The 21,508-nt window shown below is 42.2% G+C and overlaps 1 protein-coding gene across 3 annotated transcripts in view; it reads right to left on the reverse strand.

Moving 5' to 3' along the window:
• The window catches only part of ets1 (v-ets avian erythroblastosis virus E26 oncogene homolog 1), a 102,306-nt gene that overhangs the window by 5,054 nt on the left and 75,744 nt on the right, over positions 1–21,508 (reverse strand). For all 3 annotated transcript variants that reach the window (XM_059957183.1, XM_059957182.1, XM_059957184.1), the window contains one exon: positions 1,845–1,963. In XM_059957183.1, the coding sequence (XP_059813166.1) occupies positions 1,845–1,963 (119 nt within the window). The remainder of the gene's footprint in view (positions 1–1,844; positions 1,964–21,508) is intronic.

Here is a 21,508-nt window from a genome sequence, read left to right on the forward strand (position 1 = left end):
ACTTCACTCTGAATAGATCATCCTATCCTGGTCAGCACGAGAACTCCACCAGTCAAAGATTTGAAAATCTGCTTGGACTACGCAACTAACTCCACCCCTAACAGTCAGGCAGATGGAAGTAGCTCACTGGGCAACAGAGTTGGCAAGGATGAGTTAGGCTAAAGGGCCTAATTAAGTGCTGTATGACTCTATCACCCTTTGACTCTATACTAAGGTATTCTGGGCTGGTTGGGCAAATTGGAGTTGGCTGCCTGAAATTTAATATATTTTGAAAAAGGAAAATACCTGCAGAGGTGTGAGTAAAAAGTAGGAACTCAGGGATAATTGGATAACTATTCAAAGAGCTGGGCTCAGATGGCCTTCTGAATTGCTGAGACTTTTGACTGACAGCAGAGTGCATACAGATGTTCTGAGGGTAAAGCAGTAAATAGCATCAGGTCCATTATTTAGGCAGGAGATTAGAACAAATGCAAAAGCACTGGACATTCAGCACCTTGAGCCCACTTTGTTATTCAGTTAAACTGTGGCCCATCGGCTCTTCAAATCAAGTTTACCCACACATAATACAATTTGCAGGATTATCTTATCCAATAAATATCATTTTATTCTCTATTCTTTCAACAGACTCAAAGCCTGAGGAGGAGTTTCCATATTTTCACTTTCTGCTGTAAGAGAAATGCATCTCTGGAAATGCCTAGCTTTTGTTTTGAGGTGGTGTGTTCCTGGTGCAGAAGTGCCACGAGTGGGGGGAAAAGAACTTTATCTACACTTTTGAACAATTTTTAATTTAGAAATGTTGTATAATACTGTTATTCTATCTTTTAAACACAGTTTATGCAATGTAGCTTCACAATTGAACCCTTTTAGCAATGGGATGGATGGCTTTCATCATTTAATTCAGTTGGTAAGTGATTGTGCCGTGCAGACCTGAAGAATCTTAGATGTGGTACCTACTCTATGTTGGGCTTGGAACTATTTTGGCTTGCCTAATTGAACCTGAAATAGTTCATCAGTGCAGTAGAAAAATCAATACTGGATGATTATTAAAGCACCTCTAAATATGTTTGGGCACAAGTCACAACACACAGGTGAATTAGTCAAGGTGATGAAGCCAGTTACTATCCAATGGAAGCTTGAGGAAGCCAAAGAATGGGTGATGATACTGGACCTGAATGGCAGTAATAAATTCAGAGACATTCACTTTTGTGTCCACTGCACCATGGAAAAAATGTGTTCTCACTTATTAAGAAACATGAAGTTCTCAAATTTCCAGAAAATCGTAAAATGTCCATTTGCTGCAGTGGCAGGAGTTAGGCAGTAGTTTACCTCAAAAGCTTGGGGTTTTTCTGGATTTGAAATCTCATACGAGAAGCAAGAAAACACTACTTCAAAGTTTTTGGTTCATTTTTCAAATTGGGTTAACATTTAAGAAGGACAGTATATTGAGAGATGGGGAAATTAAGCAACTAATTCAAGCACCATAGCCATTGTAGTTGCAAAACACAGCCCCATTCACAACCGTAGCCATCCTCTCATGGACTACAATATGGAATACAGCCCAGAACTGGGCAGATACACTGAAAAAGAAATCATTGACACTTTTCTCAAGAAATTAACACCTTATGATTTTCAAAAAATTCAAAACAGTTCCTTTACTTCTCAACAGTGAAGACTGGCTTTCACACATTTCCAGGTAATTGGCAACTGGCACTTAGATGCTCTGCATTCTGTGTACTGAACCTGCATCCCTGAGGAGAATTTTAAAATATCTAACGCAGGTTAAGTCAAGAACCACACAATGCTTGCAACTGGGCAATATAGAATCAATGTCTCTACACTGTTACCTCATCGGGATCTGCCAGTTTGAATTCCCAGCCATCGCCGGTCCAACTGATAAATGACTGGCATGATTTGTCAGTCAGGAGCTCCAACAGGAATTGCCACAACTGGATGGGTCCACTGCCTGTCACAAGAAGAAAAGGTTGTTAATTAACAGATCCCCAAGAGATCAAAAGCTCTGACTATATCTCATGCTCTCAACAAGGAATCATGCACATAAAATACCTAGGTGCCAACTGACCTGCTTTTATAGCAAAATAAATTGTTCACATATCCATTCTATACACCTTACAGTGTATTACAATAAAATTTGGAGAATAAGAGAGAGGAAGGGTTTTGTAAAAGGTGTGGTAGCAGAGAGTAAAAGAATAGGAGAGGAAATGGACAGATTGAAGGTGAAAAGAAAGGTGTGGAAGACAGCAGATAGAAAGGAATAGGTGAGGAGGATGGCAAAGGGAAGGAAGACATGGGGAAGATGGTTTAGGAAATCTCTGTTAGATTTACAAACACTGCAGGTCCCAGTTGAGACACAATTAAACAGAAAATGCAGCAAGAATAACTGCTCCAAAACTGGTCCTGGAAAACAGCAATGCCTACTTAATTGCCTACTTCAATGGTGAGAAAATTCACTGAGGCCCTTGCATCTGGCAGAGTGGGAAATGAAACATAGAATATCAGCAGTATTATTGGCAGCCTGACTCTTTCTTTGTGGCTCTCCTTATGGCCTCAGATAACAAAGGGTAGTCAGCACAGGGATCAGACTGAAACAAAGGCCTGCTTGACTGGCTGAGTTCTTCCAGAATTTGTGATTTTGTAACTACAATGCAATTATACCAATCATTCATTCTTCATCAATGGATCTTCAAATCCATGTGTCAACACACAATAAAATTTGCAAGAGGATTTCTCCAATAAACTGAGCAGCTTGGACAAATAATACAGATAAGACTCCCCGTTCAAAGCAAATGCTCTTTTCTGCACTACAAGTGAACTTCAATATGTCACTCCCAAAAATGGTAGCAACTCCATACAGTGCAAACTCCCCAAACACAGGCCAGAGAAAATAGGGAAGTACTGATGGAGGTCCTTTGGGTGAGGTATCAAACTAATTTATCTCCTCTTTCAAGTAGATACAAAAATTAAATTAATAAACTGGTTAATTGGTTTATTATTGTCACATGTACCAAAGTACAGTGGAAAATCTACATGCCAAAATTTCATTACTCTCATGGCAGAATCATGAAGATATTTGAGGAACTTTAGATAAATTTTGGGCAGGTTTATAATGGTAAGGAAAGAGGACAGTTACAGAACTTGGAGTATTGTTTAAATAAATGCCATGGTCTATGATTCAAAGGCATTTGATTTGCCCATTATAACCGTGACTAATATTTTCCACTGATGCTCATTTACTGAGGACAGTTGTTGAGCCTACTGCTCTTGACAGATCTAGTTTAATATCCATCTGCAGGGCATTTAATGAAGCAAGGACCTGGGTGTACGTAACACCATTCACAAGTGTAGGGTGTCCGTAAGAGCTATACACTCAATCATGAAAATCTAGAAGTGAAGGCACTCTTGGAATGTCAGAAACATTCAGGCCAAGCTCTCCGTTGTCTGGTATGGGATTGTTCAGCTTCACATTGAAGGATAGCTTGAGCTTACTAATTGGCGCATCACCCGGATTTCCATTTGTATACCCTCAGTCTTAGCCAAATCCAAACTTTGAAGTCTATGGCGTGATGGCCGAGGCCGTGATGCGACCCACTGAGACAGAATGTACAGTAATCAAAGAATTCCAACTCAAACACCGAGTCCCCTCCAACAGTCAGCTAAATATGAACGAGAATCACAAGGAGTGCAAAGACTTCACACTGCATTAACCCTGCCCTTTCTATCAGATGCCTAAGAATAGAGCTTATGCCAGGGATCATATGCTAAAAATTCCCTACAATGAGCACAGTGTTTGCTGAGCAATATCCAATGTACTGAAAAGAAAAAAAAGCTAATGCAGAAAATTTTAAGCCAAACTCACAGTTGTATGATAGCATCAGTTCATTACTATGTAGAAATGGAGTATTTGTGTCTCATGTTGGGAACAAGGGGATGTATTGATGGGACTGTAAAAAAATGCAGTAGAGATAATCACAGAGTCAGTGTTTCCATCTGGGATGAGGTGACAGTGCTGGACTCTTTAGGTCTCATTTTTTGCTGATTTTACTAACAACCTCATTTATGGTTGTGATGACCCAATTGCTCAAGAATGCAAGCAGGCAGTGAGTGAGAGTAGCTTGAGGCAAGTGGCAGCAAAATGGACAGGCATGAAATGGCCATTGAGTGACTTCGATCCTGGCCTACAGCCCCCAGCAACACAGTCTCAAACCCACCCATTCTTGTGCCTGCAAGATGGTAGTCCTTATCGTTCTCCCAGTCTGAAACTTGGTGGGGCTGTCTTTGCTTCACAAAGCGAACTCAGCAGTGATTTGACAGAGTTGCTCAAAGTATAATTAGGACTAGGGTTAGGTAGACAAAAACAAATGGTCAAAGACAAAGGATAGGCACGATTAAAAGCAGGAGGTTTCAGGGTAAAATGCCTTCACACAGAGTCTTGACGCTGTGGAATGCAGACGGTGACTTATTACTGCAGCAAGCTTGACATGTTTTATAGACAGGCTTGAAGGAAGGGGAAAGATGGATGACACAGCAGAATGCAGAAGATAATATGGATTGGATTTGTTGGGCCAAATAATATGGATTGATTGGTTGGCACATGGATTATAGAAAAATGGAAAGCTATGTGGGAGTGAAGGGTCAGATTGATTTGAGTAGGTTAAAGGTCAGGACACATCATGGGCCAAAATGCCTGTACTAAGCTGTAGTAGTCTATGCTCTATATAGCCTGCTCCGTGATGGGATTTCATTTGTAGTAACTTACTGATCATATTCATGTGGGAACACACTTTCTCACTCACACTCACTGTTCATACTGGCAACAGTACCCCTGAGTACTTATTCAACAGTTTAATATTTAGGAGTATAGTGACAATTAATTTGAATTTGCAGATGAACAGATATTAAAGCATTTAGTGAATTATGAAAGTTACAGAGACTGAGAATTATTTTGCTATTATTTTGAGCTGTTGATATTATTCAAGCTATTGTAAATATACATTGATTAGTGGAAGACTGTTGGCTTCCTTGATGCTTCCCTTGTTAATTATGAAATTTGTCATTTTGGTCTTTAACAAAGTCTGTTGTAAGGTTATCCTGATGCCTCTTTGAAAAATATGAATCCCATGCCAACCCAGGAAAAATATAAAAGAAGAATAATCAAAAGAAACATTTTGTTTTATTCAGTGTCTGGAGCTCTTCAGCTAAACAGTGCTTCAACATCAAAGCTGTGAAGCCAAACTCGTGTCTGAATTGTATAAACAATGACACACCTACAGAAACGGTTTTTAAAATGAAAGGGCAAGAAACCTCCTAAAATACTGACACTCTTGCAATGAATAACGATACAGATCCTGCTGATCATGGTGTTTTAATTGTGGAGAGGGCAAAGAAAATCATCAGGTTCCTCACTTTCCATTTGTTGAATCTGCCTAGATGAAACAGTCAGTTCTTACAGGCGAATCCCAGTGGAGAGGGCACTAAGTACCCAGTCAATCTACCAGAAGCTGCCTCCATCTGGCAGTCAGCACGTGTTAGGACAAGGAATATGATAAAAAATAGGGAGGGTCTGCAGGTAACTTTCGACATAGACCAGTTAGAAGGCCCTTCATATTCCTCCACATTTCCTAGACCAGTTAGAAGGAAGCCATTCGACTCACTGACTCTATGCTGGCTCACAGAGCAATCCCAACCCCTCCGCCAATTTTCACTGCAACTTATGCGGCTCACGTCCTAATCTCCTCCCCATACTTTCTACTATTTATCTACACACAAGCTGTACTTTCGAGTGACCAATTAACTTGCCAAACACTCAAATTTTTGAGATGTGGGAGGGAAATACTGCACCCATGCAAAACTCACACAAACCCACGGGGAATGTACAAGCTCTACCTAGGGAGCATCAGAGGCCAGGATCAAACCTGGCTCACTGGAACCACAAGGCAGTTATGCCACTGTGATGCCTTTTATTATGGATACTCTACACCTCTGAGACAATGAGCAAGCTCTGCTTATGTGTACGACAGTGTTTCTGTCTGTGATGACAGAGAAGCTCCAGGCAAGCTTTAGATGTTCTTATTGAAAGCCAAGATTATTCCAGCAGTTATGTCGCAGTCATGCTGGTCTTACAGAAGGAGCAGGGCAGGTACAAAGGAATGGCTGTAGGGTGAGGCGTTGTGGTTTGTATAGAACCCGCTGGGATAGAGTGACTAAGCAATTTGAACACTTCGCAATCTTTGGGACTCAAGAACAAATTCAACAATATCAGATAATCCGTTCTCCTGTTTGTATCAAATCTGATCAGCCCTATTGTAATATTAACTCAGTTTTTCCCTCACCATAGGCACTGCCTGATCCACTGGGCATTCCCAGTACTATACCATTGATTCTAGTTTCTAGCTGAAGCTCCAATCCCCACTTCATAGTGTTGGCATGCATTTCCTCACTCGCTGGGTTCCTTTGTTAATTTCTTAATCAACCAAGAATTCCCAGCCTCCCCCAGCAGAGATAATCTCTCTGTCCTATCCGTTTCACCATCCATCATCTTGTTTTCTCACCTGCCCACTTCTGATAAATCAAGTTAATTAACTAATGTATTTAGAGATTCAGAGAGAAACAGGTCCTTCTGGCCCTTCAATCCAAACTGCCCAGCAACCTACATAGTTAACCGTAGCCTAATCACAAGATATTTTACAATGACCAATTAGCCTTCTAGCTACTCTACACTGATGATGATGCTTACTGCACCCACGCGGATCTCGTCGACTTCATCAACTTTGCCTCCAACTTCCACTCTGCTCTCAAATTTATCTGGTCTATTTCTGATCCCTCCCTCCCCCTTCTCGATCTCTCTACCTCGGGAGCCATCTAATTTACTGTTTTTTTTATATAAACCCACTGGCTTTCACAGCTACCTGGACTATACCTCTTCCCACCCTGTCACTTGTAAAAATGCCATCCCCTTCTCTCAATTCTTCCGTCCCCACTACATCTGCTCTCATGATGAGACTTTTCATTCCAGAATGAAGGAAATGTCCTCCTTCTTCAAAGAAAGGGGCTTCCATCATCAACACTGCCCTCACCCACATCTCTTCCATTTCACGTATGTCTGCCTTCGCTCAAACAGGGATAGGGTTCCTCTTGTCCTCACCTACCACCCCACCAGCCTCCACATCCAGCACATAATTCTCCATAACTTCTGCCATCTCCAATAGGATCCCACCACCAAGCATATCTTTCCCTCCCCTTCACTTACTGCTTTGCTCAGGGATTGCTTCCCGTATTACACCCTTGTTCATTTGTTCCTCTCCCCTAATCTCCCTCCTGGCACTGATCCTTGCAAGTGGAACAAGTGCTACACCTGCCCCTACACCTCCTCCCTCACTACCATCAGGTCCCCAAACAGTCCTTCCAGGTGAGGCCAAAAAATCAGAATCTCCCAGTGGCCACCCACTTTAATTCCACTTCCCATTTCCAATCTGACATGTCAGTCCATGGCCTCCTCTCTTGTCGCGATGAGGCCACACTTGGGTTGGAGGAGCAACACCTTGTATTCCGACTGGGTAGCCTCCAACCTGATGGCATGGGCATCGATTTCTCAAACTTCCGGTAATGCCCCCCTCACTTCACCATTCCCCATCCCTATTTACATTTTCCTCTCTTACCTTATCTCCTTACCCTCTGGTGCTCCTCCCCCTTCCCTTTCTTCCATATCCTTCTGTCCTCTCCTATCAGATTCCCCCTTCTCCAGTCCTTTATCTCTTTCAGCAATCAACTTCCCATCTCTTTACTTCACCCCTCTCCTCTCCCATTTTCACCTATCACCTACTTCCTGGTATTTCTTTTCCCCCCACCTTCTTACTCTGACTTCTCATCTTTTTTCTCCAGTTCAGAAGAACAGTCTTGGCCCAAAACGTTCAATTTTACTCTTTTCCATAGACATTCCCTGGCCTGCTGAGTTCTTCCAGCATTTTGTGTGTGTTGCTTGGATTTCCAGCATCTGCAGATTCTCCCTTGCTTGTGATTGAAACCTACTAAACAGTATGTTTTTGGACTGTGGGAGGAAACCCATGCACTCATGGGAAGGATGGACACTGGAACTGAACTCCAATCTCGAACTCCCCGAGCCAAAATAGTGTCATTCTAACTGCTACGCTACTGTGGCACTGACATACAGTATGTTGTGAAATTTGTTGTTTGTGGCATCAGTACAGTGCAAGACATAAAATTGAATACAAGTTACAAAAACAAAATAAATGATGGTGTGATCATGGACCATTCAAAAATCTGATGACAGAGGAGAAGAGGCTGTTTTGAAAACATGGAGTGTGGGTCTTCAGGCTCCTGTACCTCTGCAGCAACTCATTCCATCTTTCCATTGATGCAGCCTCACAAGCAATTGCAAGACAAAGCAACAGCTCACGGAAGTGAAAGAAAATTAGTGATCAATAGAAAGTAACTGTGCAGCAGAGTTCGAGATACTGGGTCAGACTCAATACCTCAGGAACTGTAATGGAGATGATCTACTCAATTTATTTATAACAACTTTTATGATGGCACAGAGATGCACACATCAGAAATTTGTTAATGACACAAAGCTATCATCCACAGTTTAGACAGAAGCATTAGGTTACAATGAGCTTAAAAGTTTGAGTGAGTGGGAGAAGCTGCAGCAAGTGGATTTCATTGTGAAGAAATATGAATCTAATGGCTTTGGAACTAAAAATAAGGGCTCACTAAATAATTCATACTGAAAATTCGAGGCTTAAATGGCTCAAGGACCATAGTTCTGGCCATTGTATTTTAGGAAGGATATATTGGACATGGATTGAGTATCACTTAAGTTAACCAGAGTTATCCTACACAGAGTCTGAGATTAAGTTATGAAGAGAGATCAGAAATCCTAGGATTATGCTCATTTAAATTTAGATTTCTTCTATTAAGGCCATTAGTGAACCTGGCAGGTTTTTACAAAATCCTGCAGTTTCTTAGTGACTATTATTTTCAAAGAAAACAATTACTTAACTTCCTACCATGTTGGGATTTGAACTCATACCTCTCTAGCATTGGATCAGACCTATGAATCTTAAATTCAGGATGGTCATAAAGGCAAAATGGTGAATCCAGCGAGAGAAACAAGTGTTTTAGCTCCTCCAGCATCTTCCACTGTTCAATAAGATTCTCGTGGATCTGTGAAAATTCCATCTCCAGGGTCTTTCCCCGTGTCATTTACCATCTCCATTTATCAAAGCCTATCCATTTAAAATGTAAACTAATTCACCAATGACACTGTGATTGCTGGCAGAATCATCAATGGTGGTGAGGAGACATACTGGAATGAAATATGTCAGCGAGTTAAGTTGTGTTTTAACTGTTTTGCCAAATCTTCTTAAACTTCTTGGAAAGTATAGAGAAATTTTCTGGGATGCTTGAGAGATTCTGCACGTTATCAAAGACTGACAAACTTATACAGATGGACGGTGGGAAGCATCCTGACTAGTGGTACCATGGCCTGGTGTGGAATCTCCAACGGACGAGAGTGTGTTGGAATCAGCCAGTTCCATCATGGGTCCAACTCTTCTCACAACTTGCAATTTAATCCAGATCCAGGTAATTTCTGGTCAACCTGATGATCTGATACATTAATTCTGTTTCTCATTCCGTAGAAGCCTTTTGATCTGCTGACTGATTCTGACATTTTCTGGTCTCAATATCTGCAGTCTTCTTGACTATTGTTGGATTTATATGTTAGACACGGGTCAGCTGACTATTTTAGCAAGTAGAGAAAGGAAAGGCACGAGTCAGGGTGAAGGAGATGATAGAGAAGAAACTGACTTGAAATTTTCCAACTCTAGATAAAAGAATGAAGCACCATGACAGTCATAGATGCCCCAAAATAAGGGGTGGGCAGCTAAGGTTCAATTACAGCAAAAACACTCCCCATTTGCTGTGAAGAAGCAGGAACAGCTAGAACACACTTGCCTTTACTTATATACTGTACATTTTTCAAACATATGGGCCTATATTAAAGCACTCTGTATAATAAAACGTATGGGAAATTATTATAATATAGAGTAAGGCCCTGTATTTGAACCGTTATTTCAATAGAGAGCTGTCATTGTGTGATAGTTCTATATTAGAACCTTCATAGCCCAATACATTCTTTGAACATATCGGTCCTACAGAGATGTATAGTTTTGGCCTACATTTGAATGGTTGATACACACTAACCTGGTGCAAGCAGTCCTTGGGTCCCAGTCCTGAGAATCATCAAATGATTCCTCTGTGAGTCAGAAACACTCACTGTAAAATGGGCTGTTGACCTCAATCTTTGTTGTAATCTTGCACTTATTATCTAGCTGCATTGCACTTTTTCTGTAAAACTTGCACTTTAGTCTACATTCTTTTTGCTTCACCTTGTTTGACCTCGATGTACTGGGCAATGATCTGTATGAGCAGCTTGCAAGACAAGCTTTTCACTCTATCTTGGTATATCTGACAATGATAAACCAATTCTGTACACTTACTATAATGCTTTCATTCCATTAAATGATCACCTATAGTCAAACAAATGGAAGATATTCAGTCATTCATGAAGATAATAAATTATTATAATGAAGATAATAAATAAGTTAAAAAATTATAAGTATTATTCCTATCCTGCAAAATACTTTTAAAATAAATGGGAAATTCACATGAAGTTGGATTTCTATCATTCGCAATCTAGGGACCCCCTGTATTACTACGTTTTGTAGTAATATACTGTATTATTCATTGTAAAATGTAACCCCCTATTAAGACAAATACCAAAGGGCTAGTTTTACATTGGGCCAATCATTATACTCCAGCAGCCATTCCCTTATATTGCCCACATTGTATTAATGTTAATAAGTTACATTTCACTGTACAACATTAAGAGTGATGGAATGTAGAGGTGGCTGCTTCCTGCAACAAGCAGTTGAAAGATTGAAGAAAAATCTGTTGCAAGTTCTCTCTCAGTGTTGTGAAATAGTTTCACATTTAAAAGGTGCAGAGTTGAGTGGTACAGCTCAGCAGCTCCCGTCATTCTCCACAACGATGGTGTGGCTAGACAGGCTTCGAAACGCAGCACTCTGAACGGCAGCACAGGCCTTGCTAAAAACAAGGGCAGCGCCACATCTGAGCCCAGACGGTGTGGGCAGCTGCGTGATTGTGGAGGAGTGCGCCAGAGTGTGAGGCCAAACAGGCTTTTGCTTGTGGGTGGCCTACTTACTTATCAGCAAGCATGACAAATGTTGGCCTGGCCATACCCCAGTGTGGTCCTCTGAGCTAAAATGTGGATGAAACTCTTGAAAGCCTCAGAATCAGATTCAAATTTATTATCACTGACGTATGTAGTGAAATATGTTGCTTTCTTCAGCAGTTCAGTGCAAGACAAAAAAGGATGATAAGTTATAAAAAGTAAATTGAAAAAAGATAGGTAGTGCAAAAGGTAAATAGTGAGGTAGTGTTCATGGACCAGTCAGACATCTGATGTCAGAGGGGAAGAAGCTGTTCCTACAGTTTTGAGCATACAATGAATATGCCCATAAACCAAGTTTCAGTTTGCAGTTTCAAACCTGAAGACTGCTCTAGATATGTTTGCAAAGTTGTAGTTCCAGATAAAGAAACAACTTAACAGTCAAAATACTGGAAATAATAAATGAGATCATTAAGGGAGTACTAATTGCAAGATTAAAACTAATTGGATCTAGATCACCCTACCTGCTGAGCAGGACAGTCAACCCATGCTGTTTAACCTGCATATGTTTGCATATATTTACATATCTGGAAATAGACACTTGCACGGTTATGTACATACAACAAATTGAACAAAAACTCATCGACTGCCAAAACCATAAAGCATGTGGTTCAAATTCAACGTGTCCAACTATGCAAGAGTTCATGTGCCAGGTAAGGAAGGCTGTTACCAGCTTGAAACAAAGCCTGACAGCAAATATAACCTTGCCTTCAATGTGATCTAGGCTGATAGAATAAAGAGTTCACTGGTTTCAGGAATACTTCTGTTACTGTTACTGCTTTTGGCATTTGGCTGTCCTAAACTCAACAAAGGCTTCCACTAAAATTTTCAGTCATTCAGAATTGGTCTGAAATTTCCAGAAAATTCATAATTAATCTCCAGGGCAAGGCTGTGAGAAAAGTAGGGGTAAAACCAGGACAATAAAAATAATTACATTTGCTTTTTACAAAAATAGTGCAACTGCAAGAAGCTGCTTGATGGATAAGAATCAATAAAGCAGTTATGTTTTTCTTTGATTTCCAGTCATAGAAACAGAGAAAACCTCCAGCACAATGCAGGCCATTCAGCCCACAACTCTGTGCTGAACATGCATGCTGGTATAATGGGCAGCTCAGAAATGGAGCAGCGAGTGGGAGTTAACGTGGGTGGGAAGTGGGGAAAGGCTGGAGTTTGGGTAACTAGCAATGATGAGCTTCAGAAATTCATTCCATCTTACTGGGCTACCACCAGCAAACTACCAATAAAGCATGAAAATAGAATTAAGAGTCACAGATTCAATGAATAGGAGCTGTGATTATCACAACCTGACAGAGTGATTTCCATGTGATTAGAGAAACATAGAAAATAGGTGCAGGAGTAGGCCATTTGGCCCATCGAGCCTGCACCACCATTCAGTATGATCATGGCTGATCATCCAACTCAGAACCCTGTACCTGCTTTCTCTCCATACCCCCTGATCCCTTTAGCCACAAGGGCCATATCTAACTTCCTCTTAAATATAGTCAATGAATCGGCCTCAACAGTTTCCTGTGGCAGAGAATTCCACAGATTCACCACTCTCTGTGTGAAGAAGTTTTTCCTCATCTCAGTCCTAAAAGGCTTCCCCTTTATCCTTAAACTGTGACCCCTCGTTCTGGACTTCCCCAATATCGGAAACAATCTTCCTGCATCTAGCCTGTCCAATCCCTTTAGAATTTTATACGTTTCAATAAGATCCCCCCTCAATCTTCTAAATTCCAGTGAGTATAAGCATAGTCAATCCAGAATTTCTTCATATGAAAGTCCTGCCACCCCAGGAATCAATCTGGTGAACCTTCTCTGTACTCTCTCTATGGCAAGAAAGTCTTTCCTCAGATTAGGGGACCAAAACTGCACACAATATCCTAGGTGCGGTCTCACCAAGGCCTTGTACAACTGCAGTAGAACCTCCCTGCTCCTGTACTCAAATCCTTTTGCTATGAATGCCAACATACCATTTGCCTTTTTCACCGCCTGCTGTACCTGCATGCCCACCTTCAATGACTGGTGTACAATGACACCCAGGTCTCGATGCATCTCCCCTTTTCCTAATCGGCCACCGTTCAGATAATAATCTGTTTTCCTGTTCTTGCAACCAAAGTGGATAACCTCAGATTTATCCACATTAAATTGCATCTGCCATGAATTTGCCCACTCACCTAACCTATCCAAGTCATCCTGCATCCTCTTAGCATCCTCCTCACAGCTAACACCGCTGCCCAGCTTTGTGTCATCCACAAACTTGGAGATGCTGCATTTAATTCCCTCGTCTAAATCATTAATATATATTGTAAACAACTGGGGTCCCAGCACTGAGCCTTGCAGTACCCCACTAGTCATTGCCTGCCATTCTGAAAAGGTCCCGTTTACTCCCACTCTTTGCTTCCTGTCTGCCAACCAATTCTCTATCCACATCAATACCATACCCCCAATACTGTGTGCTTTAAGTTTGCACATTAATCTCCTGTGTGGGACCTTGTCAAAAGCCTTTTGAAAATCTAAATATACCACATCCACTGGCTCTCCCCTATCCACTCTACTAGTTACATCTTCAAAAAAATTCTGTAAGATTCATCAGACATGATTTTCTTTTCAAAATCCATGCTAACTTTGTCCAATGATTTCACCTCTTTCCAAATGTGCTGTTATCACATCTTTGATAACCGACTCTAGCATTTTCCCCTCTATTTTCAATAGAGGAAGGAACAGTATATACAACTTAGTTGCCATCTGAGGTAAGCACTGTTTTAAAGGAAGGAACTCTATTCCTGAGCAGCTGGCTGTTCTTCTGTGAACAATTTCAAAAATTAATTTGTTGAAGCTAAAATTATTCAGAAAATATGTCTAGTGATCCATTGCGTCATGGCCTAGATATCGGTCCAGAAGTCCAACCAAGTTAGCCTGCCATTGCCCTGCATCTACCTTCAAAAATTGCCTTTGAGGCCAGCACCGGAAAACCACAGCACAATAAGGTTTGAGTTCATCCTCTCTTTCAAGTACCCAAAACTGTCTAAATGCTCTTGTTCAGAAATGAAAGGTTTCCATTTGCATTGGAACACTGAGCACTAAACACATCTATTCTGGCTTTCAAGACACCATGTCTCTAAGCCAATTCCATAACACTGCCAGTGTCCCAGGTCTCTTAACGTGCTTGGTTAACAAATTTATGGAATCATGGATCACTACATCACAGAGACAGCCCATTCAGCCCATTGAATGCATGTAAGCCTGGTTTTCTGTCTTGTTCCATCTACCTTTACCTGGACCATAGCTCTCCATACCCCTCTCACTCATGCGCCTATCCAAACTTTTCTTAAAATTGGTCCACCTAAAATTTAAAATGAAACTTTTAAAATGACAACTTTTTTAAGCTGTCCTTCAAAATCCAGGATATCACAAAGAGTTTTGCAGCTAGTAAAGTACTTTTGGAGAACCACTACCACTGTAGGAATTGTAGCAGCCACATTATGCAAAGTGAGATACACAAACAGCAATGTGATAACAACTAGTGAAACTGCTTTAGTAATGTTAATGTTAAGAGAACAATTGATCAGGGTATCATGGCTGCCCCACCCACCAGTTTATCTCTAAAAGGACCTGTGGCCTTTGTTAGAAAAGCTTTCATTTTAAAAACAGGTTTAACTTTTGCTACTACAATGAAGAGTGCAAATAAACCCTGCCTGCAGCCTCAGCAAGTTTAGCAATGCCAAGGATAATTAGTAAATTGATTTATTATTGACACATGCACCAAGGTACAGTGCAAAATTTGTTTTGCATACCATTCACACAGATCAATCCATTACAACGGTGCACTGAGATAGTACAAGGTTAAACAATAAGAGGACAGAGTAAAGTGTTACAGTACAGAAAAAGCAGTGCAGTTAGACAGTAAGGTGCAAGGTCACAAACAGGTAGAGTTTGAGTTCAGGAGTCCACCTTATCGTCTTGAAGCTGGTGGTATGTGCTTTCAGGCATTTGCATCTTCTGTCCCACTGCGGTGAGGGGGGGAGGGGAGAAGAAAGGAATTTCCTTTTTGTAAAAAGTAAATGTAATTATTTTATTATCTCAGTTTTACCCATACTTTTCTCACAACCTTGTCCTGGAGATTAATTCTGAACTTTCTGGAAATTCCAGGGTCTGGGGTGAGTGGGATCATTGACTAAGCTGGCTGTTTTAATGAGGCAGTGAGAAGTACAGACTAGGTTCATGGTTTTTGTGATGTGCTGAACTCCAGTTTCTTACACTCCTGGGTGGGGCATTTGCTATTCCAAGCCATGATCCATCCCAATAGGATACTTTCTATGGTGCATTGATAAAAGCTGCTGAGGATCTAAGGCAGGGGTTCCCAATCTGGGGTCCACTGACCCCTCGCTTAATGGTATTGGTCCACGGCATAAAAAAGATTGGGAATCTCTGATCTAAGGGGGCATGCTATTTTTTTTTTAGCTTTCTGGAGAAGTAGAGGCATTAGTGAGCTTTTTTGGCTGTGGCATCAACATGGTTGGACCAGGACAGGCTGTTGGTAACATTCACTCCTATGAACTTACAACCTTTCATCCCTCTCGACCTCAAACTCATTGCTACAACAGGAGCATGTGTACCATCCTCCTTCCTGTATCAATGACCACCTCTTTTGTTCTGCTGATACGGAGGGAAAGGTTGTTGTTGAGACACCATGTTACTAAGCTCTCTATCTCCTTCCTTTCTTCTGACTCATCGTTATTTGAGATACGGCTGACTACGGTGGTATCATCTACAAACCTGGAGATGGAATTAGAGCAGAATGTGAACGTTCAGTCCACAACCTCGTGGAGCACGTGTACAGCAGGAGTTCCCAACCTGGCACCTTGGTTAACGGTAGGGGTCCGTGACATAAAAAAAGGTTGGGAACCCCTGGTTTAGTAAAATTTGGTGTATGTCTTGTTGCTCATCCTTACTGATTGTGGTCTGTTGGTCAGTAAGTCAAGGAACTGGTTGCAAAGGTAAGCACTGACTCTCAGGGTCTGGAGTTTGGTGATGAGTTTGCTTCGAATTACAGTATTAAAGGCAGAACTGTAGTCAGTAGACAATAGTATGATGTAGGCATTTTTACTGTCCAATGTCCCAGATGAGTGCAGGGCCAAGGAGATGGCATCCAGCATAGACCTGTTTTGGCAGTAGCCAAATTGCAGTGGGTCAAGGTTCCCTGGAAAACTGGAGTTAATATGTCTCACGAGCAACTTCTTGAACCACTTCATGATAGTGGATGTCAGTGCCACCAGATAGTCATCATTATGGCAAGTTAACTTTTTTTTCTTATGTACCAGGATGATAGTGGTCTTAAAGGAAGTGGGAACCTCAAATTGATGCAAAGAGATGATATGAAAAGCTTGCAAGTATCCCTGCCAGTTTACCTGTACTGATCAAAGGACAAAGCCAGGGAGGTAAGTTCCACTGAGTATACACTGGTTGAGTTGAGCGGGCTCCACGCTGCACCTGGCATGCGGGTCTGGGGGGGTGTTCCAGGGTTGAAGACTTGTTTTTTGTGTGGTGTTTGGAGTGGTGGGGGGGGGAGGCACATGGAAAATGGAGTCGCTTGGTGCAGAAATACGAATCTACAGTGTCATTACCTTCTGAGGAAAGGAATTTGGTCTTGATTGAAACATAAGATTATTAAGGGATTGGGCACGCTGGAGGCAGGAAGCATGTTCCCGCTGATGGGTGAGTCCAGAACTAGAGGCCACGGTTTAGGAATAAGGGGTAGGCCATTTAGAACAGAGATGCGGAAAAACTTTTTCACCCAGAGAGTGGTGGATATGTGGAATGCTCTGCCCCAGAAGGCAGTGGAGGCCAAGTCTCTGGATGCATTCAAGACAGTTAGATAGAGCTCTTATAGATAGCGGGGTCAAGGGATATGGGGAGAGGGCAGGAACGGGGTACTGATTGTGTATGATCAGCCGTGATCACAGTGAATGGCGGTGCTGGCTAGAAGGGCCGAATGGCCTACTCCTGCACTTACTGTCTATTGTCTATTGACACTTTCCAAGCTAACTGCTTCCCATGGACTCACTCTCCGGAAGACTGATCTTATATCTTCAACAGTGAATGTGGGCTCTGGTTCATTGGAGGCCGTCAGAGAGCGTGGTGCCATTCCATCCCTTCCCGATGAGTGTTAAGATCATCGGGAGGGTATGCGCTATTGTTGGTGATGCTGCTTGACTTCATTTTGTTGCCCATTCTAGTATGTAAGCCCTGCCACAACTGATGGATGCTCTGGGACTCTATCTTGGTGAGGAATTATCTCTTGGCATCCTTAATAGCTTTACAGAGGTCATTATCTTTATGTCTTGTGAAGATCAGGCTTATCTGATTTGAGCAGATCTCTTTTATTCGGCAAATTATCTCCCATTTTCAAACCTGCATTGCCCAATAAAGGCTGAGGATAATGATCACAGATTTCCCCCTCTTTCCTGTCTTCCCAATGATTCTTAGTCTAGTTCCACACCCCTCAAAACTTGTTCAATACAGTCACAGGCTGAGGGCGAGACACTCAAACTCAACTGTGTCGCCGTGCCACAATCACGGACCTGCACTAAATGAACAGTTATTCATCTAGTGATGCAGAGAGAGAGCACTGACTGAGCTTTCTGCACCTCCTCCACCTGGCAATCTACACATACCATACCATTCAAGGAACTGCACAAACATTTTGAACTTAAAGCCAGTAGGTGCTTGTGTTGAAATTCACAAAAAAATGGACGGGTCAAAAATAACATCAAGTGTTCTGATTCCTTTACATTACCAGAAACCCATTGCAAGAGTAACTCATTGCACAGTTTGCACATGGTTAAGGTGACAGGTTGGAGAACTTCTGACAACTGGAGATTACAGAACCTTCTCAGTGGAATGAATTGAAGCCCATCAAAAAGTTGAAGTCGCCCTTTTTCCAGCATTCAAATCATATGCTGTACATAGCACTAACACCCACAAGAACCAACAAAAAAACTTGAAATTGGGGAAAACTATTACAGAAAGATAACCCAGTATGTTGCATACAGATACCTGCACTAGAATGGGACATCATAGAGCACAGAAACAGGCCCTTTGGCCCATCTAGTCTGTTCCAAACCTGTACCTGGACCATAGACCTTTATACTTCTCTCATCCATGTATTTATCCAAACTTTTTTCTTACAAGAAAACATTCCTTACCCACTGACACTGACCTGACATCCACTTAACACAAAGTTTACCAAATATGTGGGTTTCCTACCAACTGGGAGAGGCACTGAGAGCTTGAAACTCATGAGGCATTGTCCACTGAAAGCTGGGAAATGAGCTGATGTCAAATCTCCTGGGGTAGCCACTGAACAGCAACAGAAATAGTGAGGGGAACATGGGGGTGGACAGGCGAGAGTCTGTGCACCATGGCGTTCTAGCCTTCCCCGAGCAACACAAGTGCAGTGAGTGGTGTACACTGCAGGCTGACTGTGGATTGCTGCCCAGACCGGATTTGTATGGCTCACGCAGGAAAGCTACCGGCCAAGATCTGACCATCTTGCTCACTTGCAATGCAAGGCAAACAGACATGGAGAGGGTGACAGCAAAGCCACTTTAACACACGTCCCTTTGGCAATCTCAGCACTCTGTGTTCTTGGGTTCTTCTGTGACTGTGCTTAACAGAAGTCATCGGCCATGCCTAAAGGCTCCATTTTCTGCCAGCAGCGTATGGCTATGGCAACAGCTGGTGTGGCCACTGCTACAGAAACACCAACAACACAAGGGTGAATTGTACACGGGTATGCACAGGCTAGCTTCCCACCATCCGCTTCACCTGGAAATGACCACGTACACAACCTAACCTGAGTAAGGTGGCTTTTTGCATATGAAAAACGTATACCAATTCATTCAGTTTCCGGGTTGAGCTGTCTTCTTTTCCCAGCCATTAGTTACAAGCACCACATACTTTAGAGCAGACTGCTTTCAGGATGCCAACATACATTGTGTCATCGTGAGGGGGGAGCAAAAGCAGTTCAAATGACACTCAAGTTAGGGATGTGGGGGGGGGGGGGCTTACAGCCAGGGGCATGAAGAGAACTGACACACACACACACTCACACACTCTTATAAAACAAAACAGACCACGACATGCTGCTGGTTCACAGTGCCCAGACCCCTCTGGCTGCCTGGCTGGATCCTGCAAAGATGCTTTAACAGCATTAGGACCTACGTTTGCCTGAGAGACTAAGATTGTCTGTGAGCTTGCACGGATTACCACAGGTTACATCCAGGTGTGCACATCCCCACATCCCTGCATCTCAGTCACATGCGACAGAAAAATCATCCACTTTGTAGTTCACATCGTGAGGTTCCAATTTCAGGAAAGGAAACACTTCTTTAACGTTTCATCAGGTAGCTCACAGAAACATATGCTGGTTAACAGAATTCTGAAGATAGAATGCATCTGTTTTAAACTGACGTGACTGCAATGGTTTTCAAAATGTATACAACGCAGGGAGAAAGGGATGGAGAGTGGATAAAAATACCTGTATCTGAATCAAGACTCACTGAGAAACAGCTCTAATCGTCAATATTCAGATCTGCATCATTCACTTTCTTATAAAAAGGTACATGTCATTTTCTTTTATCAGTCTCCACAATCTGACCTACTTCTAGCAAAAGGGTTGTTTTTACTGACAACCAAAGGCGAGAAAAAACAAACTATTGTTTAAAAAAAATGCCTCTTTGCAAGTTTATCTACTAAAATAATAAAGTTGCTGATCAGCAAAGCAAGAGGTACATTACAAGTGTACAGCAACCGCACCATGAATCCCATCGAGTTGGAGCCACAGACAGTGCTGTCTCCCATCAAAGGTTCTTTCATTAGGCAATCAAAAGAATCATATAATGAGCTTTGGTGCCTTAAAGTCAATCCAATTTGCTCATTGGCACAACAGGTCCAGAGCAGATGCCATGTCATGAGCTCTTCACTCAACCCTGGAACATCTGGACAGCAAAGATGCAAACATCAGGATGCTCCTTATCAGCTACAGCTCAACATTTAATAGCATCAGCCCCTCAAACCTAATCAACAAGCTTCAAGATCTCGGCCTCAATACATCTTTCTGCAATTGAATCCTCAATTTCCTCACTTGCAGACCCCAGTCATTTTGGATTGGCAACAACATCTCCTCCACAATCTCCATCAGCACAGGTGCACCACAGGGCTGTGTGCTCAGCCCCCCAATCTACTCGCTTTACATTTATAACTGTGTGGCCAAACACAGCTCCAAATCTTATTTAAGTTTGCTGATGACACCAATGTTGTTGGCCGAATTAAAGGTGGTGACGAGTCACTTTATAGGAGGGAGATGGAAAATCTGGCCGAGTGGTACCACAACAACCACCTCTCACCCAATGTCAGCAAGACCAAGGAGCTGATTATTGACTTCAGGAAGAGGACACCGGAGGTCCATGAGTCAGTCTCATCGAGGGATAAAAAGTGGAGGGGTCAGCTACTTTAAATTCTTTGGTGTTATCGTTTCAGAGGACATGTTCTGGGTGCCATCATGAAGAAAGCACGGCAGTGTCTCTATCTTCTTTGGAGTTTATGAAGGCACAGCATGACTCCAAATACTTTGACAAACATCTATAGGTGTGTGGTGGAGAGTATATTGACTGGCTGTATCAGAGCCTGGTATGGAAACACCAATGTTCTTGAATGGAAAGTCCTACAAAGAGCAGTGGATATGGCTCAGTCCATCACAGGTAAAGCCCCCCCCCCCCCCCACCCCACTGAGGACATCTACATGAAGCACTGTCAGAGGAAAGCAGCAGCCATCGGTCAGGGACCCCCACCACCCAGTTCATGCTCTCTCTACTCACTGCTGCCATCAGGTAGAATCTCAGGACTGACACCACCATGCTCAGGAACAGTGAGGATAACTTCATTCAACTTCACTTGCCCCATCACTGAACTGTTCCCACAACCTATGGACTCACTTTCAAGAACTTTTCGTCTCATGCTCTTAATATTTATTGCTTATTTATTATTATTAGTTTTGCTTTTATATTTGCACAGTTTGGTGTCCTTTGCCCTTTGGCTGTATGTCCGCCCTGTTTGGTGCAGTTTTTCCATTGATTCTATTGTGTTCCTTGTATTTACTGAGTACGCCCACAAGAAAACGAACCTCAGGGTTGGATATGGCGACATATATGTACTTTG

Source organism: Hypanus sabinus, chromosome X2, assembly GCF_030144855.1.
Source record: "Hypanus sabinus isolate sHypSab1 chromosome X2, sHypSab1.hap1, whole genome shotgun sequence".
NCBI classification, from domain to species: Eukaryota; Metazoa; Chordata; class Chondrichthyes; order Myliobatiformes; family Dasyatidae; genus Hypanus; species Hypanus sabinus.